Source organism: Mirounga angustirostris, unplaced genomic scaffold (assembly GCF_029215605.1).
Source record: "Mirounga angustirostris isolate CCGP_5_RB_7025 unplaced genomic scaffold, mMirAng1.0.hap1 SCAF_14, whole genome shotgun sequence".
Classification (NCBI taxonomy): Eukaryota; Metazoa; Chordata; class Mammalia; order Carnivora; family Phocidae; genus Mirounga; species Mirounga angustirostris.
In genome coordinates this window covers 28,267,951-28,288,216 of record NW_026991722.1, presented here as the reverse complement: position 1 = coordinate 28,288,216, position 20,266 = coordinate 28,267,951, and the positions used below count along the sequence as shown (strand labels likewise).

The 20,266-nt window shown below is 44.3% G+C and overlaps 1 protein-coding gene across 3 annotated transcripts in view; it reads left to right on the top strand.

Annotated features, from left to right (window-relative positions):
* SETBP1 (SET binding protein 1) overlaps positions 1-20,266 on the top strand; it is a 365,686-nt gene that overhangs the window by 242,826 nt on the left and 102,594 nt on the right. For all 3 annotated transcript variants that reach the window (XM_064577664.1, XM_045886796.3, XM_045886798.3), the window contains exon 4: positions 15,398-18,854. In XM_064577664.1, coding sequence (XP_064433734.1) covers positions 15,398-18,854 — 3,457 coding nt within the window. The remainder of the gene's footprint in view (positions 1-15,397; positions 18,855-20,266) is intronic.

Sequence of the window (20,266 nt, the reverse complement as noted above, 5' to 3'; positions counted from 1 at the left end):
CTCCCCACCCTGGAACAGAGCTGAGCGATTCTAAACCCCCCTTCCTTGTAGAAACCCTTAGGTCACTGTGTTTACCAAACTGGGCTAAAGTAAGGATCTCCGGGCCCCAGCCCAGAACCATGACTCCGAACTTGCGAGAGAGAGGCTTGGTGAGCTGTTATTTAACACAGTCCATTGGTGATTCTTATCCACCAGTGAGTTTGAGAAATGCTTTTTCCGGGGAGTGAGGGGACAGGTTAACTATCTATTTCCCTTATGCATTTAACTTTCTTTCACTTTCTTCCTTTGCCATTTTGGCTCTGCCTCTGGATGCACCTAAGATGCTGTAACTCTCTTATACATATGGCATTCAGACCTTAATACTTCACCCTGCTAATTCTACCGCTTAATCACATGCTACTGATTCTCAAGGAAGAGGCAAGAACATGTTCTGCTCCCTCCTCCTTTGAAGAAGTGGAATGAAGAACAAAGCCACAGGGGAGGATAGCTAACAAATTTTTGAAACCTCACTGTTGCTCCATAACTACTTTAGGATAAATCTGCGATTGCAGCTCAATGCCTTCACTGCAGAATGTGTCCGAGGCCAGGACTGAGCCCTGACTTCTGCTCTGTTCCCCCAGGGTGCCTAGCCCAGGGCTCCCAGGACCCAGCTGGAGGCCCAGAGAAGCAGGGACAGGGAGGGCAGAGCCTGCTGCTGAACGAAGGTGGAGCATGGAGCTGGCCGTGGGATTCTGGTTCAGCAGGTCCCTGGCACCTGAATGGCTCTATCAGGAGGCCTCCGGGTCCCCTCTGGAAGGATGCGACCATGTTGCTGCTCTCCCATTAATCCCGCCAGGCCTGCTCCACAACTACCTTGGAGGAGGCCACCCTGCAGCTCTCCACTGCTTTCTCCCTTTCTCTAAAGTTTCTAAGTCCACTTCCAACTCTCCTGCTGAGAGGCTGGTTTTTTATTTGTAGGTCACATGATTGAGAGCCCAGTTTTTGTCATTTTTTCCCCTAACAGTAGCACATTTCCAGACCCAGTGAGGAAGCCCCTTAAAGTCTGGGAGTCGTGGGAAGGGGGCCTAAGAACTCCCTTCCAGGGGTGCATTCACTTGCAGTTGCAGGGACCTGGCCCTCAGATCTAGGCCAACACATGAAGCGATGCTTGTCTCCCTGGCTTGCCAGACTATCCAAGGGGGACAGACTTTGGCTCAAAATAGGAAAGCACTGTCTAGTAGAATAATGTATTTTGTGCAGAAGTGAGCTCCCTATAAGCATACTGTCAAGTAGCTCCCAGGGACGCCATGAAGAAAGACCTTGAGTTCTGAACATTGGTTTAGGTTGGGGGGTAGGGGGTGGCAACAGACTTGGCTAAGAGGGCCTCTAAAATGGGTGATTGCAAGAAAGCATCACCCGAGATTAAATGAGGCTCTCCCTGTCTCTGCCATGACCCCCATTTCAGCAGGATGTTGCTTTTCAGAAAAGCGCTTTACTGAAAAATACATCGGTATGATAGCCATATTTATATAATACTTACTGTGGGCCAGGCACCAGACTAAATATTTGACACCAACTTTTAATCCTTTCAACTCCCCTTTGAGATACGAACTAACAAACAATCCTAAAATTTGTATGGGACCACAAAAGACACCGAATAGCCAAAGCAATCTTGAGAAAGAAGAACAAAGCTGGAGGGATCACAATGCAGATTTCAAACTATACTAGAAAACCGTAGTCATCAGAAAGTACGGCACTGGCCTAACAACAGACACGTAGATCAATGGAACAGAATAGAGCCCAGAAATAAACACATGTGTATACAGTCAATTTACAACAACGGAGCCAAGAACATACAAAAGGAAAAGGACAGTCTCTTCATGAAATGGTGCTGAGAAAACTGAACAGCCACATGCTAAAGAATGAGATTGAACCATCATCTTATACCACACGCAAAAATTAACTCAAAACAGATTGCAGGCTTGAGTGTAACACCTGAAACCATAAAACTCCTAAAGAAAATAGGCGGTAAGTTCCTTGACATAGGTCTCATTGATAGTGTTTTGAATCAACCAAAAACAACAAGAACAAAGATAAACTAAAAAGCTCCTGCACAGCAAAGGAAACCATCAAGAGAATGAAAAGACAACCTACGAAATGGGAGAAAATATTTGCAAATCATATAACAGATAAGGTGTTATTATCCAAAATATGGAGAGAACAAAAGATATAAAAATTATATATATACAATTTAATAGCAAAAACCCCAAATAACCCAATTTTAAAATGAGCAAAATAATTGAATAGACATTTCTCCAAAGGAAACATACAGATGGCCAATGAGTACCTGGAAGATGCTTAACATCAGGAATCATCAGGGGGGGACAAATTAAAACCACAGTGAGATATGACCTCACACCCAGATATGGAGGAAAGGGAACCCTTGTGCACTATTGGTGGGAATGTAAGTTGGTGCAGCCACTATGGAAAGCAGTATGGAGGTTAACTCAGAAAATTAAAAAATAGAACTACCATACAATCCAGCAATTTTACCTCTGGATATCTGTCCAAAGAAAAAAAAGACACTGCTTCACAAGATATATGCACCTGCATGTTCATTGCAGCATTATTTACAAAAGCCAAGATATGGAAACAATGTAAGTGTCTACTGATGGATAAATGGATAAAAAAGATGTGTGTACACACACACACACACAGAATATTATTTAGCCATAAAAAAGAATGAAATCTTGCCATTTATGACAACATGGATAGACCCGGAGGGCATTATGCCAAGTGAATAAGTCAGACAGAAAGACAAATACTGTATGATCTCCTAAATATAGAATCTTAAAAACAAAACAATCTCATAGATACAGAGAACACATCGGCTGTTAGATTGCAAGAAGCAGCGGGGGTAAAAATGAGTACACTGTTTTTTGTTGTTGTTTGTTTTAGGTTAAATACATTGAGTATTTTTTTTTTAAAGATTTTATTTATTTATTTGAGAGAGAGAGAATGAGAGAGCACATGAGAGGGGGGAGGGTCAGAGGGAGAAGCAGACTCCCTGCCGAGCAGGGAGCCCGATGCAGGACTCGATCCCGGGACTCCAGGATCACGACCTGAGCCGAAGGCAGTCGCTTAACCAACTGAGCCACCCAGGTGCCCTAAATTGAGTATTTTTTTAGGAGAGAGAAAAGTACTGCTGTTAGTTGCTAGATGAGGAAGACAAGAAACAAGAGGCCATGTGACTTGTCCTGTTAATTGTGGAGCTGCACAGAGCCCAAGTCCCCTCACTACACTATCATCTCTCAGCTGTCCCTTGGATCTCAGGAATGGTGATTCTGGTCGAGGGCTTGGGAATTGAGGGTCTAGACCACATCTCAAATGGTTGACCTTGGGCACCACCTTGGAGCTTGTTAGAAACGCAAGATTCAGCTCCACCCCTGAGCTCCTGAATCAGAATCTGCATTTTCAAGGGATACTGAAGTGGATCTTGTGCAATTGAAATTTGGCAAGTTCTGAATTCCAATGTCACTCATTTGTTTGGTCTGGTTCTTTTCATCTGTACTCTAACTGCCCTGTCCCTTAATCTCCTTCCATAGTTGAGATGGGGAGGGAGAGGGAACAATGAACAGACTCTAAATCTGAAATAATGCCCATACTCTCTTACTACTTTGACAAATTCCTCTCACCTCCAGATATTTTGGTCAATCCTCATTAAAGTCCTGATTTGTACTGATTGGGAAAGGGACCCGGGCTAGTTGGAAGGGGAGGGAGGCAGCAGAGACCAGTGGTCAGGTCCACTTGGGACCCAGTCCTGTCCTGGGTCCCTGGGTCCTGCCTGCCACCACTGCCCACTCTCCTGCCCCACCCCCAGCCCTGTAGGCGGCTCCCCGACCAGGAGAGTCCCTATGCGTCCCTGAACATGACAGTCCCTCCAGCCACAGCCGATGTTATTAATTTTTAAAACAAACTTCCTGATTGAGGTTCTGGCTGCCTCTAAATTGTCTGTACAAGGAGACTGTGTACTAATTAACCCATAGAAACAATCAATGATGTACCTTTTTCAAGTTTCAGGGTGATTAGAATATGAAAATGAAGAGCACAATGGTGCAGATGTTTTAAAATCACAGCAGACAGCAATTAGTGACACGGAAACCAGCTGCTTATCTCTCCAGATAAAGCCTCTTAATAGGGAATTACACTGGAGGAGTCATTACCCAGATGGATCTCGAATGATTTACAGAGGAGGCGGGGCAGCGCTAACTTTGATTTGTGAGCAGGTTCTTGTCAAGCTTCCTTCCTTACCTCAAACAAGGTGAATTTGTGGCTGGCGTGGAGGCAGGCTGCACCTTTCTACTTTTTGCCTGGGGCAGGGATGTTACCAAGGATAAGGAAAGGAGAGAATGGGGCCTGCAAAAGCCACAAGCACCTGCCTCCTTGATTCAGGCTCCATTGTTTTGGGATCAACCCCCTCAGCGGTCCCTGTGCAAAGCGGGGAGGGAGGACTCTAGGAAGGGGAAACAATGAGTAGCTGCGGCTTCAGGTGTTCCTTTGAGAAAAAAGTCCCTAAGTCCTACAGAGTGGCTTTGGGGGTGTGTGTGTGCATATACATGAGTGTTGGGTATAAGGAGTTCTTAACAATCAGTACTTGATGTACTCTCTCTCTTTCGTAGTTGAGGTAAAATTTACATATACTGAAATGTATACATTCAAGGGGTTTTGACAAATGTATACAGCTGTGTAATTTGCACTCCTGTCATCATTTAAAGTATGTCCATTATCCCCAGAAACTCCCATCCTGCCCCTTCACAACCACACCAGTCCCCACTCCACCTTATAGACAGTCACTGTTCTGATTTCTATCATAATAGACTAGTTTTGCCTGTTCTAGAACTTTACATAAATGGAATGGTACAATGTGTACTTTTTGGGGGTCTGGCTTCTTTAGCTCAGCTTGTGTGTGTGATTTATGCATGTTGTGGATTAGCTCTACCCTTTTCTTTTTATTGATGGATTTTGTATTCTCCTGTTGATCAACACCTGGGCTGTTTGCAGGTGCTTTCTACTCAGAATTAAGTTGCTGTGAAGTTTCTATGAAAGTCTAATTGTGGATAAATATTTTCATCTCTCTTGGGTAAATTCATAGGAGTGGAATTGCTGAGTCATAGTGTATATTTAGCTTTAAAAGATGTGACCAAATCAAGTTCCAGAGTGGTTGTACCATTTTGCACCCCCTCCAGCAATGGATGAGAGTTATAGTTGCTCCTTATCTTTGTTAATACTTGTTGTCAATCTTTTCAATATTAGCCATCCTACTGAGTATATAGTAGTATCTTCGTGTGGTTTTAATGGGCATTTCCCTGATGACAAATGATTTTTGAGGACACTGGCATGTGCTCACTGTCCAGTCCTACTTCTTTTGTGGTTCAGAATATATTGGTGAAGCTGTTTTGCTGTTGGGTGAGGTTCAGTTGGTTGCATGTTGATCAAATCTTCCATATATTTTTTTCTGATTTCTTTGGTCATTTTGTTTTGTTACTGAGAGAGGAGTGTTAAAATCCTTTTAATTGTGGAATTGTCTCTTTCTTTCTTTAATTCTCTTACTTTTTGTCTCAAGTATTTGAAGTTTTGAGTTGCAAACAAATTTAGTAGTATTGTCTGTTCTTGATGAATTGACTTCTTTTTTTATCATTTTGAAATGCCCCTAATTATCTCCAGTAATACCTTTTGTTCTGACTATTTCACATTGTATGGAGTGTCTCCAGCATTCTTAAAATAATGTTTGTGTGCTTTATCTCATTCCATCCTTTTACTTTTAAGCTGTGTTCTTATATTTAAAGAGTATCTCTTGTAAACAGTCTATAGTTGGGTCTTACATTTTTGTTCAGTCTGACAACCTATCCCCTGTGTTGTTGTTGTTGTTGTTGTTGTTGTTTTGGAGTGTTTAATATATTTTGAGTTAATAGAATTACCGGTAGTGTCGAGTTTGTCTACAATGTTACTATGTTTTCTCTTTGTCCCATCTCTCTTTGTTTCCTCCTTTTCTGCCCTTTCATGGACTAATCAAGCTCTCTTTAATATTCCATAAATTTCCTTCTATTGGCATTTTTGATATATGACTTTGTTTTATTTTTAGTGGTTGCTCTAGAGATTACAATGTGCACCAAGTATCAGACTACTTTGAACTATTACCACATCCCTTCAAGTATAAGAACTGTAACAAGCATATATAGTTGACCCTAGAACAACAGAGGGGTTAGGAGCATTGACCGCCCCCCCTCCCTTGCAGTCGAAAATCCACATAAAACTTTTGATTCCTGTCCCAAAACTTAACTACTGGGAGCTTACTGTTAATTGGAAGTCTTCCTGATAACGTCAGCAGTTGATTAACACATATTTTGTGTGTTATAGGTACTATATACTGTATAATCACAATAAAGCAAGCTAGAGAAAAGAAAAGGTGTTAATAAAATCATAAGGCAGAGAAAATCGATTTACAGTAGTGTATGGTATTTATTGAAACAAATTTGCATATACATGGACCCACGCAGTTCACACGCACGTTGTTCAATGGTCAAGCGTACTTCCATATACCACCCTCTTGTGTTTTGTTTTATTGTTGTACACTTAATTCCTACAAATGTCATAAGCTCCATGACATATTACTATTTCTGTTTTAAGCAGCCATTTGTCTTTTAAACTGTATATGTTCCCACATATTTTCTGCTTTCATGTTCTTCATTTGTTCATGTAGATCTGAGTTTCCATCTGGTATTATTTCCCTTTACCCTGAAGAACTTCCTTTTACATTTCTTATAATTTCCTTCTGTCGGTAGTTGATTCCCTCAGTTTCTATTTATTTATCTGAAAATATCTTTATTTTGCCTTCATTTTTGAAGGTTATTTTCACTGGATATAGAAATGTAAGTTGACTGTTTTGTCTTTATTTTAGCACTTTGGAGATGTTATTTCATTGTCTTCTGGCTTGATTTTTACTGACGAGAAGTCAGACATTATTTTTGTCATTATTCCCCTATAATTTTGTGTCTTAATTCTCTGGCTGCTTCTAAAAGTTTTATCTGGTTTTCATCAGTTTGTTTACAGTGTGCCTAGATGTAGTTTTTATGTGTGTTTGTTCTGTTTATTGAGCTTCTTAGCTATGTTAATCTGCATGTACTATTCTCCTTCTCTCCTCTGGGGTGCTAATTATATATTTTAGACTTCTTGATACTATTCCACAGGATACTGAAGCCTTGTTTTTTTGTTTGTTTCTTTGTTTTTTACATCTTTCTCCCTTCTTTCAGTTTGGATCATTTCTACCCTCTCCCCATCATGTTCACTGAACTTCTCTTCTGCATTGTCCTATAAGCTGTTAAGTTCAGCCAGTGAATTTTTAATTTCAGATATTGTATTTTCCCAATTCAGAATTTTCATTTGGTTATTTTGGTATAGTTGCCATCTCTATGCTGAGATTCCCCATATGTTCATCAATTATGTTCATCTTTTCCTTTCAATACTTGAATATTTTCATAATGGCTGTTTCGGGGGCCTTGGATCTATCTTGGCTCTCCTGGTTGTGGGTCAAGTTTGCCTATTTCTTTGCTTGTCTAGTGCATTTTTTATTGTGTCCTGGATATTGTAGTTACTATATTGTAGAGATTCTGCCTTTTGTTGTTTTCCTTTAAAGAGTTTGACTTTTGTTCTGATAGGTAGTTAATTTACTGGCAAGCTAGCTTTATCCTATTGAGGATTCTTTTCAGACTTTGTTAGGGAGGGACTAACATAGTTTCTATTCTGGGGCTAGAGTAATCCTACTCTTAAAGAGTACCATTTCTGGGATATCAGCTGAGTTCTGGAATATTCATTAAAGTTGCCCCACTCTGGCTAAGCAGAAATCCAACACTGCCCAATACTGGTGATGTCAGGACTCTATGTTCAGCTTGTGGCCCCCTAGTAGCTGAACTCTGCTGGGCTTCATGGAGTCTTGCCCTCAAGTGCAGATTAAAAATTGGCCAAAGACATAAGAATGTCCCTATAAATGTTTCTAGGGTTTCTTTTCTACATGGCTCCCTCTTCTTAGGTACCCTGTCTCTCAAATCCCAGTTCCTCCAGCCCCAAACTCTGATCTCTGTTTTTTCCACATAGTGAGATCACAGATCTCTGGCTTCTACTTTCCTGTGCTCAGCCTCAGAAAGTGCTCCCAGGCGAAGAAAACTAGGGATACAGGGGCCTCATGAGTTTCCTTCTCTCTAGAATCACAGCACACATTATCTATAGTCCAGTGCCTGAAAACAGTTGCTTCATATAGTTTGCTCAGAATTATATTTGTTTCTGTGGAAAGGGTAAGTCTAATACCTATAATAACATTGTGGCTGGAATGAAGTCAATGATCATTTTAAATTATGCAGAATTACCATGTATTCAAGGAAACATATGTTAGGGGCCTCTGTCTTTGCACCAGCTGTTATCACCCCCAGGAAAAGGAGTGCGTTAGTATCGCTCAAAACAGCCCCCAAATAGTAAATCAGGAATGGTTCCTATGGGAACTAAGTCAAGGTGACTTCCCAGGGTAATTCATGTGACAGGAAATGAGGACACATTCACTTTATATATGTCATTGGAAACTTTATGTCTGTTTAGGAGCTGGGTAGTGCTTCTGTTCAGGCTGCTATAACAAAATACCATGAGTGGGTGGCTTATAAATGACAGAAATTTATTGATCATAGTTCTGGTGGCTAGAAAGTCCAAGATCAAGGTTGGCAGATGCAGCATCTGGTGAGAGCCTGCTTCCTGGCTCATAGATGGCCTTCTTCTCTCTGTGTGCTCACGTAATGAAGGACAAAAGAGCTCTTTGGGGTGTCTTTTAATGTAAGAGCATTAATCCCATTCATGAAAGCTCTACCCTCATTACCTAATCACATTGTGTTCCCAGAGGCCCCACTTCCTAATACCATCACTTTGGGGTTTAGGGTTTTCAACATATGAATTTTGGAGGGACATAGACATTCAGTCCATAACGCCCACAGAACCAAAGGATCATGAGGCCCTGGTTGAAATAAGGTACTTAGTGGCATTCTTCTATACCTACCATTAGCAAATGCAGGAATGAACTGGGCTGAGGAGAGATCTTCTGGGGTCAAGTTCAATGGAAGCTGGTATATGCATTCTTCCTGTTCATGAGCCTAAAGGGTCATTTTCAAAGTCTTTAAGTGACAGAACCATCTCTCCCCACCCCCACTCTCGTAAATGAAATCCTTTGCAAGGCTGTTCTGTTTATTTGGGGGTTAAAAGAATGATGTGAAGCATCTCTCTTGCCCATCCACTGGCTATAGTTCAGAAAAGTCTTTACAAAATCCAGGACTCCGTGGAGTCCTAGTCCATTTGAAAACCACTGAACTGGAACATCTGGTAATATCAGAACCTCTCTAGTCCCTAACCCAGACCCTCTGTCTTTGATATAATCCAGTGGTTCTCAACTTTGTCTGCTCATTGGGATAGCCAAGAGCTTTGAAAAAAGTACTACTGTTCAGACCCCACTTCTAGAATCCTTATTTAATTGGTCTGGGTCAGATCCCAGGCATGGTGTTCTTTATGAAGCTTCCTGTATAAGTTTAACGTACAGCCAGGATTGGGGACCTTTCATCAGACAGTTTCTGGTTACATTCCTTGTCTCCCACACTCAGTTCTTGCTCAGGCTTGAGCACTTGCTTCAAGCCTCAGAGATAAATGCCAGGATACCCCAGGGCTCTGGGGATTGGCCTGCATTGAGTTGGGGAAATAGAAATCCCAGAGTGGGAGGTCATGAACACCTGCATTCCAGATTCTTTCTGGGAGGACAGTACTCTTATCCACCCATACGGATGACTTTTCTGCCCACCTCACCTTGCAGTGGACTTGGAATACCTAAAGAGGGTACCGAGTTAGAGTTTCTTACTATGTAAATTACAAAGAGTTCAGAGAGCAAAACAAGAATGCTCAACGGTGCCAAATTGCATATCCTAACAGGCCTATGGTGGTTTGTTCTACATATTTACCACCAAAAAGTGCTGCAAATGTCATAGCAACCACAGAAGAGCCCCACCCCAGAGGAATTATGATATTCAAACATTAGATCAGTGCTCTTAAAACTTCATTGTGCATCGGAATTATCTGGAGAGCATGTTTAAAATGCACATTCCTTGATCCCCCCCAAAAGACTGCAAGTAGTAGATCTGCAATGGGGCCCAGGAGTCTGTATTAATGACCAGTACCTTAGGTGGTTCTGATACAGTGATCCAGGATCACATCTTGAGAAGCACCAGTTGCCAAATTAAGAGCGAAAGCTCCCCTCGTTACTTCATACCCAGGCATATTTTCCTACTCTTGTAAAGCAAAATATCTCACGAACAGTAAATTTAAATTATCGGTGTCAGCAGAAAGTAGCACAAACACAGCTAACCCAAAAGAGTAGTTTATCTCTCACAAAGTCATGCTTGATTTTTGATGAGTTATATGATTTTTCTCAGACCCAAATAGCCCTCTTCTCTCATTGCGACAACCCTTACTTCAGAGAAGCCATAGATAAGGCTGGGTGACTCATTTTCTTCCCATTTTTATGGATTTTTCAAGTTTTTATGCAGCGATCTAATGCTTGTTTTCAAAAGTAGACAAAAATCAAGTGCTTTTTCAAAAGAAATCTAACTTGTACAAAATTTAAATGTATATGATACATTGGTTGTAGGGGAGGGGATAGTTACCTACTTTACAAAATAATTCTTCACATTCCAGAAGAACTTGCTTCCATAAACACATCTTTTAAGAAGAAAATCTGTCTAGTTTTCAAAATGGTGGTTCACTGATGAACATTTGGCATCTAGGCTCAATGGGCATGGAAAGTATTGTTCTTATAAAAGTAAGCCACACCTTCAAAATGACTGTGTGGGGGCGCCTGAGTGTCTCAGTCGGTTACACGTCTGCCTTCAGCTCAGGTCATGATCCCAGGGTCCTGGGATCCAGCTCCGCATCAGGCTCCCTGCTCAGCAGGGAGTCTGCTTCTCCCTCTCCCATTGCCCCTCCCCCCCCAACCCGCTTATGCACGTGCATGCGCACTCTCTCTCTCACTCTTGCTCTTTCTATCTCAAATAAATGAATAAAATCTTTTAAAAGAAATGACTGTATGTTTCACAAACAATTCATGGGGGTGGGGGAACAGCCAAGAGATAACACTGGGCTTAGATGGTACTAAAAGTTTTCCACAAAAATAATCGGCCCAATGTAGAATATCATCAGGCCTTCCCTTATTTGGTAACCATCTTAGGCAACACCCTTGCTGTGGACAGAGGGTATGGAGGCCTTAAAAGATTAAGGTCTTACTCCCAGAAAAATGCAGAATCTAAGGGAAAAATGGAAATGGGTGCTAAATGGGTCAATAAAGCCCCCAGTCAGTGACCCCCATGGGAGCCCAGGACCAGAGCACTGGCAAGGTGGGAGGGGAGCCTGTATGCCCCCTACCCCTCCCCTGCCCCTACCAGCATCCAGCTAGGGGCCCGTTTTGCCATGTCCATCTCTGTCTCAATGGAGTAAGTACTCAATTCTCAGTGAAGGACATATTGGAACTGACAGCTTCACCATTGTGTATATAATATGTCATGGCTGACAGATGAAGAAGTGGGATTCTGTGAAATGCAGCAGGATGTAGCCATCAGCCAAGGCTGGAGAAAAGCCGTGTTCTCCTGGACCCCTTAGAGAGTACTCCTTCTTAGTCCCCCTTGCCCCTTCTCCGCAGCCCATCTCAGTGCGGGGCTTAAAGCACCATTTCCCCCTATTAGTCCTGATCCTTTGTTGTGCTTCCCTTTTGTCCACGCTGCCCTTTGATTGCAGAGCTCTCCCAGCAGGGCAAATTGCAGCTGAAATGGTAGAAACAATGAGATCAGGCAGTGTCCAGATGGAGGCACCCGGAACCAGGCTCACTTAACTGCATGACTTTGAGCTGGGCTGCCCTGGGTGTAAGTGAGCAGGCCCCACCTTTCAACTATCACAGTGAAATCCACCCCCCTGACAGTCACGTGGCCTTTCCCAAAGGCAGAGTTAATTGGAAAGTGAAAGAATTAACAGGAGATGAGGGAGAACTAACAATAAAAATTGCATTGAAGAGGAGTTACCTTGCAAGTGCCTTTAGTCCTTCAGTATTGGGGAAGGATTTTTTTTGTTCATTACCTAATGCATTTGAGTGCTCCAGTTTCCTTATGAGCCATTATCAAATGAATGATTGGCAGCTTGTTATCTTCTGTGTGCAGCCACGTATTTTGTCGTGGTAATAGGCTTCTCAAACATGATTTTGTTTATTCACTCAGCAAACATTTATTGGGAACTTTCTGGGTGGTTTGCTTTGTCGTGGGCACAGGGGATAAGAAGATAAATGAGTCTGTGACCTCAAAGTACTTACAGTCTAGGAGAGGGAGATAGAAAAGTACACAAATAAATGGCATAGAGCATTAGGAGGATTGTGATGGATGTCTTTATGAGAGACAATGGTACATGCAGAAGGAATGACATAAGAAAATAGGCTGGAGGATGTTGTAATGTACAGGTCATTAATCTCACTATTGACCAAATGAAATACCCATCACAAAATGTGTGTTCCTTAATTCATTCAATAAACATTTGTTGAGGGCCTACTATTTGCCAGGCACTGTGCTTGGTACTTCTGTGATGTGTGTACAGGCTAGAAAGGGAAACCGGCATTAATTCAATTAATGCACAAATCAAATATAAAATTAAAACTAAGATAAAAGTCCAACAAAGACGACCTACAGGGTTTCATGAAAACTTCTAATAGGAGTATTTCTGTAAGGCAGGGGGCCTCCCTACGATCGAGCTGAGAGTTGAACATAGAGAGTTAATTAAGGATTCTGCTAGGCACCAAGAACAAGAAGATGGAGCAATAGAAACAAACAAACAAACAAAAAACTGGTGAGAATCAGGGACCAAGAATTCCAGGTTCACTATGAAGCCCCTGTGTGGACTTCTGTGACCAGATCTAGAAAAGGGGGGGAGGTGGAAGGAGTAGGGGAGACAGGGTAACTATAAGTCCTGCTTTGCTGGGGTCCAAAAGAGTAACTCAGATTTTTTGTCCCATGGCAATGTTTAATAAGTGCCACCACTAACTCTCAAAAATGTTCTAGTATGAGTTATCAATTATACTGTTGCCCTAAAGAGTAGGACATTTTGTTTCTAAGCCCTTTTGTAGACTTGTCATCCTGTGAGTATATACCCAGTGCCAACTAAAATCTAAAGCACAAATGACAAATCGGCAAAGTCCTGATTCATAAAAGGTAAATGGCATTTAATAGTTTATGCCATGGATAAGATTTCTGTTTTCAGTTTTTTGTTTTTTGTTTTTGAAAGTGGGACAGCAACCTATGTGCCCAGCAGTTATTCCTAGCAAAGTCAAGTGACAGGATTAGTTCTCTAGATGTTAATGATGGTGGTGTCCACTAACCATTGCAAGAGGAAGAAGAAAGGAAATACATTTTTTGTCTTAATTTTCTCCTGGGCTTAGCTTGGGGGAGATTCTCTCAAGATACTTAACAAACAGAATCCAATACCAGAAGTATAAACAAGATTTCTCAAAATCAGAGAGGCAGAAAATAAACCTAGGGATTCCAGAAATTAGCGTGAAGGAAACCCTACTTGCTTTACTACATTGAATTTTACCCATAATGCTTTCTGACATCTATGTTTTGATTCTTAACAGGGACTATGAAAAATGTTTTCTAATGAAGTATAAATGCTAGAGCATCAATGGCAAACAGATCGGTAGAGATAGATGATAGATACATGGATAGATACATAGATAAAGACAGATACATGTTACAGGCTAAAACTTCCTAAATCCACTAAGCCAATCATCATTTACTTCTCAGTGGAGATATTACCCAAAACTTTCTTCAGTTTACTAGTATTTTCCCTTCTTTAACAAATCTTAGGATAATGCATCCTGTACATTTACTACTTGTGTGTATAAGACAGGACTTACAATAAACTTTGAGGAATGCTTCTTTGTACTGGTAGCGTGGCTTAAAATCTATTGGAAATAACGTTAGCATTTTTACATTAAAAAGTTTTATGTCTCGGGGCACCTGGATGGCTCAGTCGATTAAGGGTCTGACTCTTGGTCATGGTCTCAGGTCATGGTCTCAGAGTTATGGGATTTGAGCCCTATATCTGGTCCGTGCTCAGCACAGAAGTCTACTTGAGTTTCTCTCTCCATCTCCCTCTGCTCCTCCCACTCATGCTCTCTCTCTTTCTCTAAAACGAATAAATAAATCTTTAAAAAAAAAAGCTTTAATGTCTCAAAATGATGTGTTCACTATCTACCACCTTAGTGATTTTGTAGATACTAGTTATGTTGGGCCTCTAGCACAGTTTCTGCTTTTCCCAACTGTGGAGTCGGTCCTAAGGAAGGTGCCAGAGTCTGGAGACTTTCCTTTAGAAGTCATGTAGGGAAAGCACAGCTGACAAAGTTCGAAGGAGTGATCTTGAATGACCGTGCTTTTTTTTTTTTTTTTTTTTGGCACGTTCGTCCAGGAGACTCAAGGTTCCTTTTGAGACTGTCCAAGAGTTTCCTCAAGATTGCTGTCAGTGCTCAACCCGGGCTTCAGGATGCCTCAGAGGGTTACCTCCCAAACACTGCACCACTCCTAGGGTCAAAAGGATTGAAGGTCTTTTGCGCTTCTTTCCTGCTTCATTTCTTCTTCTCTGTGTCCTTAACCAGCCCTTGGCCCCACACATTCTTCAGACTTCCCCCCCAGTCCTGCAGCTCGTGCTGTTTTCCCTTGTAGCAGTGGTTCTCAGGGAGCTACTTGTTGGAGCACAAGAGATGCTGAACTCCAGGGTAAAGTGCAAACAGAAATGAACTTGCATAGGAGGAAGCAAGGGAAGTACGTGAGTTGGATGGGAAGTGGGGACGGAAATCAGAGGCAGCTTGAGTCAGGCAAAGGGGCCAGGGAGTTGGGAAGGTCACAGTCTCTCCTGGACTCTGCCACCATGGGTAGGACTCTCCATTATACAGATTTCGGCTCTTCCATGTGTACGGTCTGGCACTGGCCTAAGTGACGTGCGGGGCCTGTTCTCTCACTAAACAGTTCTTATTCCGAGATTGCATTCAACCAAGATGGGTAAAAGTTCCTGTTGTTGGGGGGGCAAGGAGGAGTGAAGACAGCAACTAAAGCATCCTTATTAATGTTCCAAATCATTGCACCGTATTTTTACTTCTGCAAATGAGAAAACCTCCTAAAGCATTCTGGAATTAAAGGTGGCTGTTCCCAACTTTCAAATAAATAAGGCTTTTGACATTGAATTTTAAGTAGCTCTAACATGTTCATCTTTGTTTCTCTCTCTCTCTCTCTCCTTCTCCACCCCTCTACCTTAGGCTTACGAGCGGCCACAGAAACACTCAAATCTCCACTATGACCCAGGCCTCCCACAGGACGTCACCAGTGACACCTTAAAACCAAAGCACCAGCAAAAAAGCAGCAGCCAGAACCACATGGACTGGTCCACCAACTCTGACAGTGGACCTGCCACTCAGAATTGCTTCATCAGTCCAGAGTCTGGCAGAGAAACTGCAAGCACCAGCAAGATCCCCGCTCTTGAGCCCGTGGCTTCCTTTGCAAAGGCCCAGGGTAAGAAAGGCAGTGCAGGGAGCACGTGGAGTCAGCTGTCCAACAGCAAAGATCTGCTCTTGGGAGGTGTGGTCCCATCCCCAGGCAGCCACAGCTCCCCAGCCCCACCCAGCAGCTCTGTCGAGTGCAACGGACTTCAGCCCTTGGTAGATCAAGATGGAGGAGTTGCAAAGGAGCCCCCAGAACCACCTACCATAGGCAGCAAGAAAAAGTCCAGTAAAAAAGATGTGATAAGTCAAACCATAGCAAACCCAGACCTGGACTGGGTCAAGAATGCCCAGAAAGCATTTGACAATACAGAAGGGAAAAGGGAAGGCTACCCTGCAGATAATGCCCAAGAGGCATCACCAGCCAGGCAGAATTCGAGTTCTGTCAGTAATCCTGAAAATGACTCAAGTCATGTCCGGATTACTATCCCTATCAAGGCACCCTGTCTAGATCCAACCAGCCATAAGAGGAAAAAGAGACAGTCCATCAAAGCAGTGGTAGAAAAGATCATGCCAGAGAAAGCCCTGGCTTCTGGAATCACTATGAGCAGTGAAGTGGTTAACAGGATACTTTCCAACACTGAGGGAAATAAGAAAGATCCCCGGGTCCCTAAGTTGAGTAAAATGATAGAGAACGAGTCCCCCTCAGTTGGCCTTGAAACAGGTGGAAATGCCGAGAAAGTCGTGCCAGGAGGCGTGTCTAAGCAGCGGAAGCCACCCATGATCATGACGCCTCCAACATGCACGGACCACTCTCCATCGAGGAAGTTGCCAGAAATCCAGCATCCCAAATTTGCTGCGAAACGGAGGTGGACGTGCAGCAAACCAAAGCCCACCAGTATGCTTCGGGAGGCAGTCCTGGCCACCTCCGATAAACTGATGGTGGAACCGCCGTCTGCCTACCCCATCACCCCATCCAGCCCTCTGTACACCAACACAGACAGTCTTACTGTGATTACGCCCGTCAAGAAGAAGCGGGGGCGGCCGAAGAAGCAGCCTTTGCTCACGGTGGAGACGATTCACGAGGGGACTTCCACCAGCCCGGTCAGTCCCATCAGCCGGGAGTTCCCTGGCACGAAGAAAAGAAAGAGACGACGCAGTTTAGCTAAGTTGGCCCAGCTGGTGCCAGGACAGGACAAGCCCATGAGCGAGATGAAGTTTCACAAAAAAGTTGGAAAGCTTGGGGTGTTGGATAAGAAGACCATCAAAACCATCAATAAGATGAAAACACTCAAGAGGAAAAATATCTTGAACCAGATCTTGTCCTGCTCCAGCAACATTGCTCTGAAGGCGAAAGCTCCCCCGGAGACCAGCCCCGGGGCAGCGGCAATTGAGAGCAAATTGGGCAAGCAGATCAACGTCAGCAAGAGGGGAACCATCTACATCGGCAAGAAGAGGGGCAGGAAGCCAAGAGCGGAGCTGCCACCCCCATCCGAGGAACCCAAAACAGCCATCAAGCACCCAAGGCCTGCTTCTAGCCAGCCGGACGTTCCAGCCGTGCCTTCCAACTTTCAGTCCCTTGTGGCATCTTCACCAGCAGCTATGCACCCACTTTCAGCGCCGCTAGGTGGGTCAAATGGCAACCTGAGCCCTGCCAGCACTGAAACCAATTTTTCAGAGTCGAAAACTATGCCAAATCTCCAGCCCATCAGTGCTCTTCCAACCAAAACCCAGAAGGGAATCCACAGTGGAGCCTGGAAGCTGTCCCCACCCAGGCTGATGGCCAACTCGCCTTCCCACCTTTGCGAGATCGGGTCACTCAAGGAAATCACGCTGTCCCCTGTGAGTGAGTCGCACAGCGAGGAGACGATCCCAAGCGACAGTGGCATTGGGACGGACAACAACAGCACGTCTGACCAAGCGGAGAAGGGTTCAGAATCCCGACGGAGGTACTCTTTCGATTTCTGCTCCCTGGACAACCCGGAGACCATTCCGTCCGACACCAGCACAAAGACCCGGCATGGCCACCGGCAGAAGCATCTCATGGTGGACAACTTTCTGGCCCACGAAAGCCTCAAGAAGCCAAAGCACAAGAGGAAACGGAAAAGCCTGCAGAATCGTGATGACCTTCAGTTTCTGGCAGACCTGGAAGAGCTCATCACCAAGTTCCAGGTGTTCAGGATCTCCCACCGGAGTTACACCTTCTACCACGAGAATCCGTATCCCAGCATTTTTCGGATTAATTTTGATCACTACTACCCGGTGCCATATATCCAGTATGACCCGTTGCTCTATCTTCGCAGGACTTCAGACCTGAAGTCAAAGAAGAAGCGTGGTAGGCCTGCAAAAACCAATGACACCATGACAAAGGTGCCTTTTTTACAAGGGTTCAGCTACCCTATTCCCAGTGGAAGTTACTATGCACCCTATGGAATGCCTTACACATCAATGCCTATGATGAACCTTGGTTATTACAGTCAGTACCCAGCTCCCTTGTACCTATCACACACGCTCGGAGCCGCTGCCCCGTTCATGAGGCCGACAGTGCCACCTCCTCAGTTCCACACGAGCTCCCACATGAAGATGTCGGGGACAGCGAAGCATAAAGCAAAGCATGGAGTCCACCTGCAGGGACCTGTCGGCATGGGCCTCGGTGACATGCAGCCGGCCCTGAATCCTCCCAAGGCGGGTGGCGCCGGTCTGGCCAGCGGTCGGCTCCACAAGAGAAAACACAAACACAAGCATAAGCACAAGGAAGACCGGATCCTGGGGACCCATGACAACCTGAGTGGTCTCTTCGCAGGCAAAGCCACGGGCTTCTCCAGCCACATCCTGAGCGAGCGGCTGGGTGGTGCAGACAAGGAGCTCCCGTTAGTGAGTGAGAAGAATAAGCATAAAGAGAAGCAGAAGCACCAGCAGAGTGAAGCCGGCCACAAAGCTTCCAAGAACAACTTCGAGGTGGACACCCTGTCTACACTGTCACTTTCTGATGCCCAGCATTGGACCCAGGCCAAGGACAAAGGTGACTTGAGCGGCGAGCCTGCGGACACGTGCCCAAAAAGGTATTCCGGCAGCGGCGGCGACAGTGGCAGCACCAGACCCGAGAGCCTGGACGTGTTCAGTGACATGAACCCTTCGAATGACAAGTGGGACAGTGACATGAGCGGGAGTAAAAGGAGGAGCTACGAAGGCTTTGGGACATACAGGGAAAAGGACCTCCAAGCCTTCAAGATGAATCGCAAGGAGAGAAGCTCCTACGACTCCTCCCTGTCTCCAGGTAAGGCCGCGTTGCTCTTCAGACGGGCTGTCTTATTATTTAATTGCTGGCCTTTGCTCTTAAGGAGGCTGCCATCCTCGGCACATTGCAGTCACCGGTTTGCAGAGAGGTAGGAACTAAATGAAAACGGACGTTCTTGCACATTTGATACACTTTTTTTATTTGGCATTTGCTGTCTTTCCTCTCTCAGAGTCATGTCTGGGAACCGTGGGCCCAGAGACACCCCCAGTAGCTACCTAGAGTCCAACCACACCCATTGCATTTATGCTTTTTATTCAAGATGCTGTTCTTAGGTCCTCATCCGATCTGATGGCGCAGTTTGCTATTTGGATGAAACCTCTGAAACTCACTAAAAAAATGCCAGGATCCCAAGGATGTCAAAGCTGAATGGGAGTGATATCTCATTTATCTGGCAGGTCGCCTCTAGAAGTCACACATTCTAGGTGAGAAGTCTACAGCAGAGCCACTGGAAGCTCCTGACCAATGAATCCTCCAGTGTAGCTAATGAGGGAGCCATCGCCCCAGGCTCTGTTGTCCTCTCTTTGTCCATGGACATTTGCATGGACCCCCAAAGTGAAGCCCTAGCTCATCATTTTCCTGCAGGAAGGGGAGGGAGCCTGGCCGAAGGGTGTTGCAAGCCTCCTGCCCCCACGGGACCTTACTGCTGTGTCTCTTGGCGTGTCCGCAGGGAATGAGATTTTTCCCACTAATCTCTAGACTTGAAGTACTGGTTGTTACTAGAAAGAGCTCACCCTTTGTCAGCTGCTGGCAGAATTTCCTTCCTAACTTTCCCACCCACACAGGCCTTCCTTGCCACTGAAGCTTGACACTTCTGCCTAAGTATCCCTTTGTCCCTGTCCACACATCGAATAAGTGTTAAGAATCTTAGAGAACAGAACAGTTGTTCATGAGGGAAAGAGTAGAAGCTCCTTTCCTAGGAGCTGCAGAAGCTAAAAGGATTCTCGTGGTCCCCCTACCCACGGATAATACAAAGCACTCTGGCCATAGCCTGGTTCTAAAAGATGAGTCGTCCCTGGTTCAGGCTTGGGTGTAGTATCTCTCCTCTGTTTATGATGTGTACCTCTTGCTCGCTGTCTTCCTTCCCGGGGAGTCCATCATTAGTGAGGGTGAGGGCAGTCTATTCAAGAGGAATTAGAGTCATTTTTCTAGGTCGGCAGACTTCAGAAGAAATATGATTATGAGTTAGAAAGCACTTAAGGATTGCCCCAAATTGCCACTAGCTTGTGAGTTGCTATAGTGGTAGATGCTCTCCTTGGTTAATGAAGAGACCAATTAGCAGTCATGTTTCCTGCTGAAGGTGATAAATGTCCCACACTTCATGTTTGCCCAAAGAGGGTGTTCTCATCTGGGTTTCCCTGTTTCTCATCATCAGACTTTGTGGAAGGGGACTT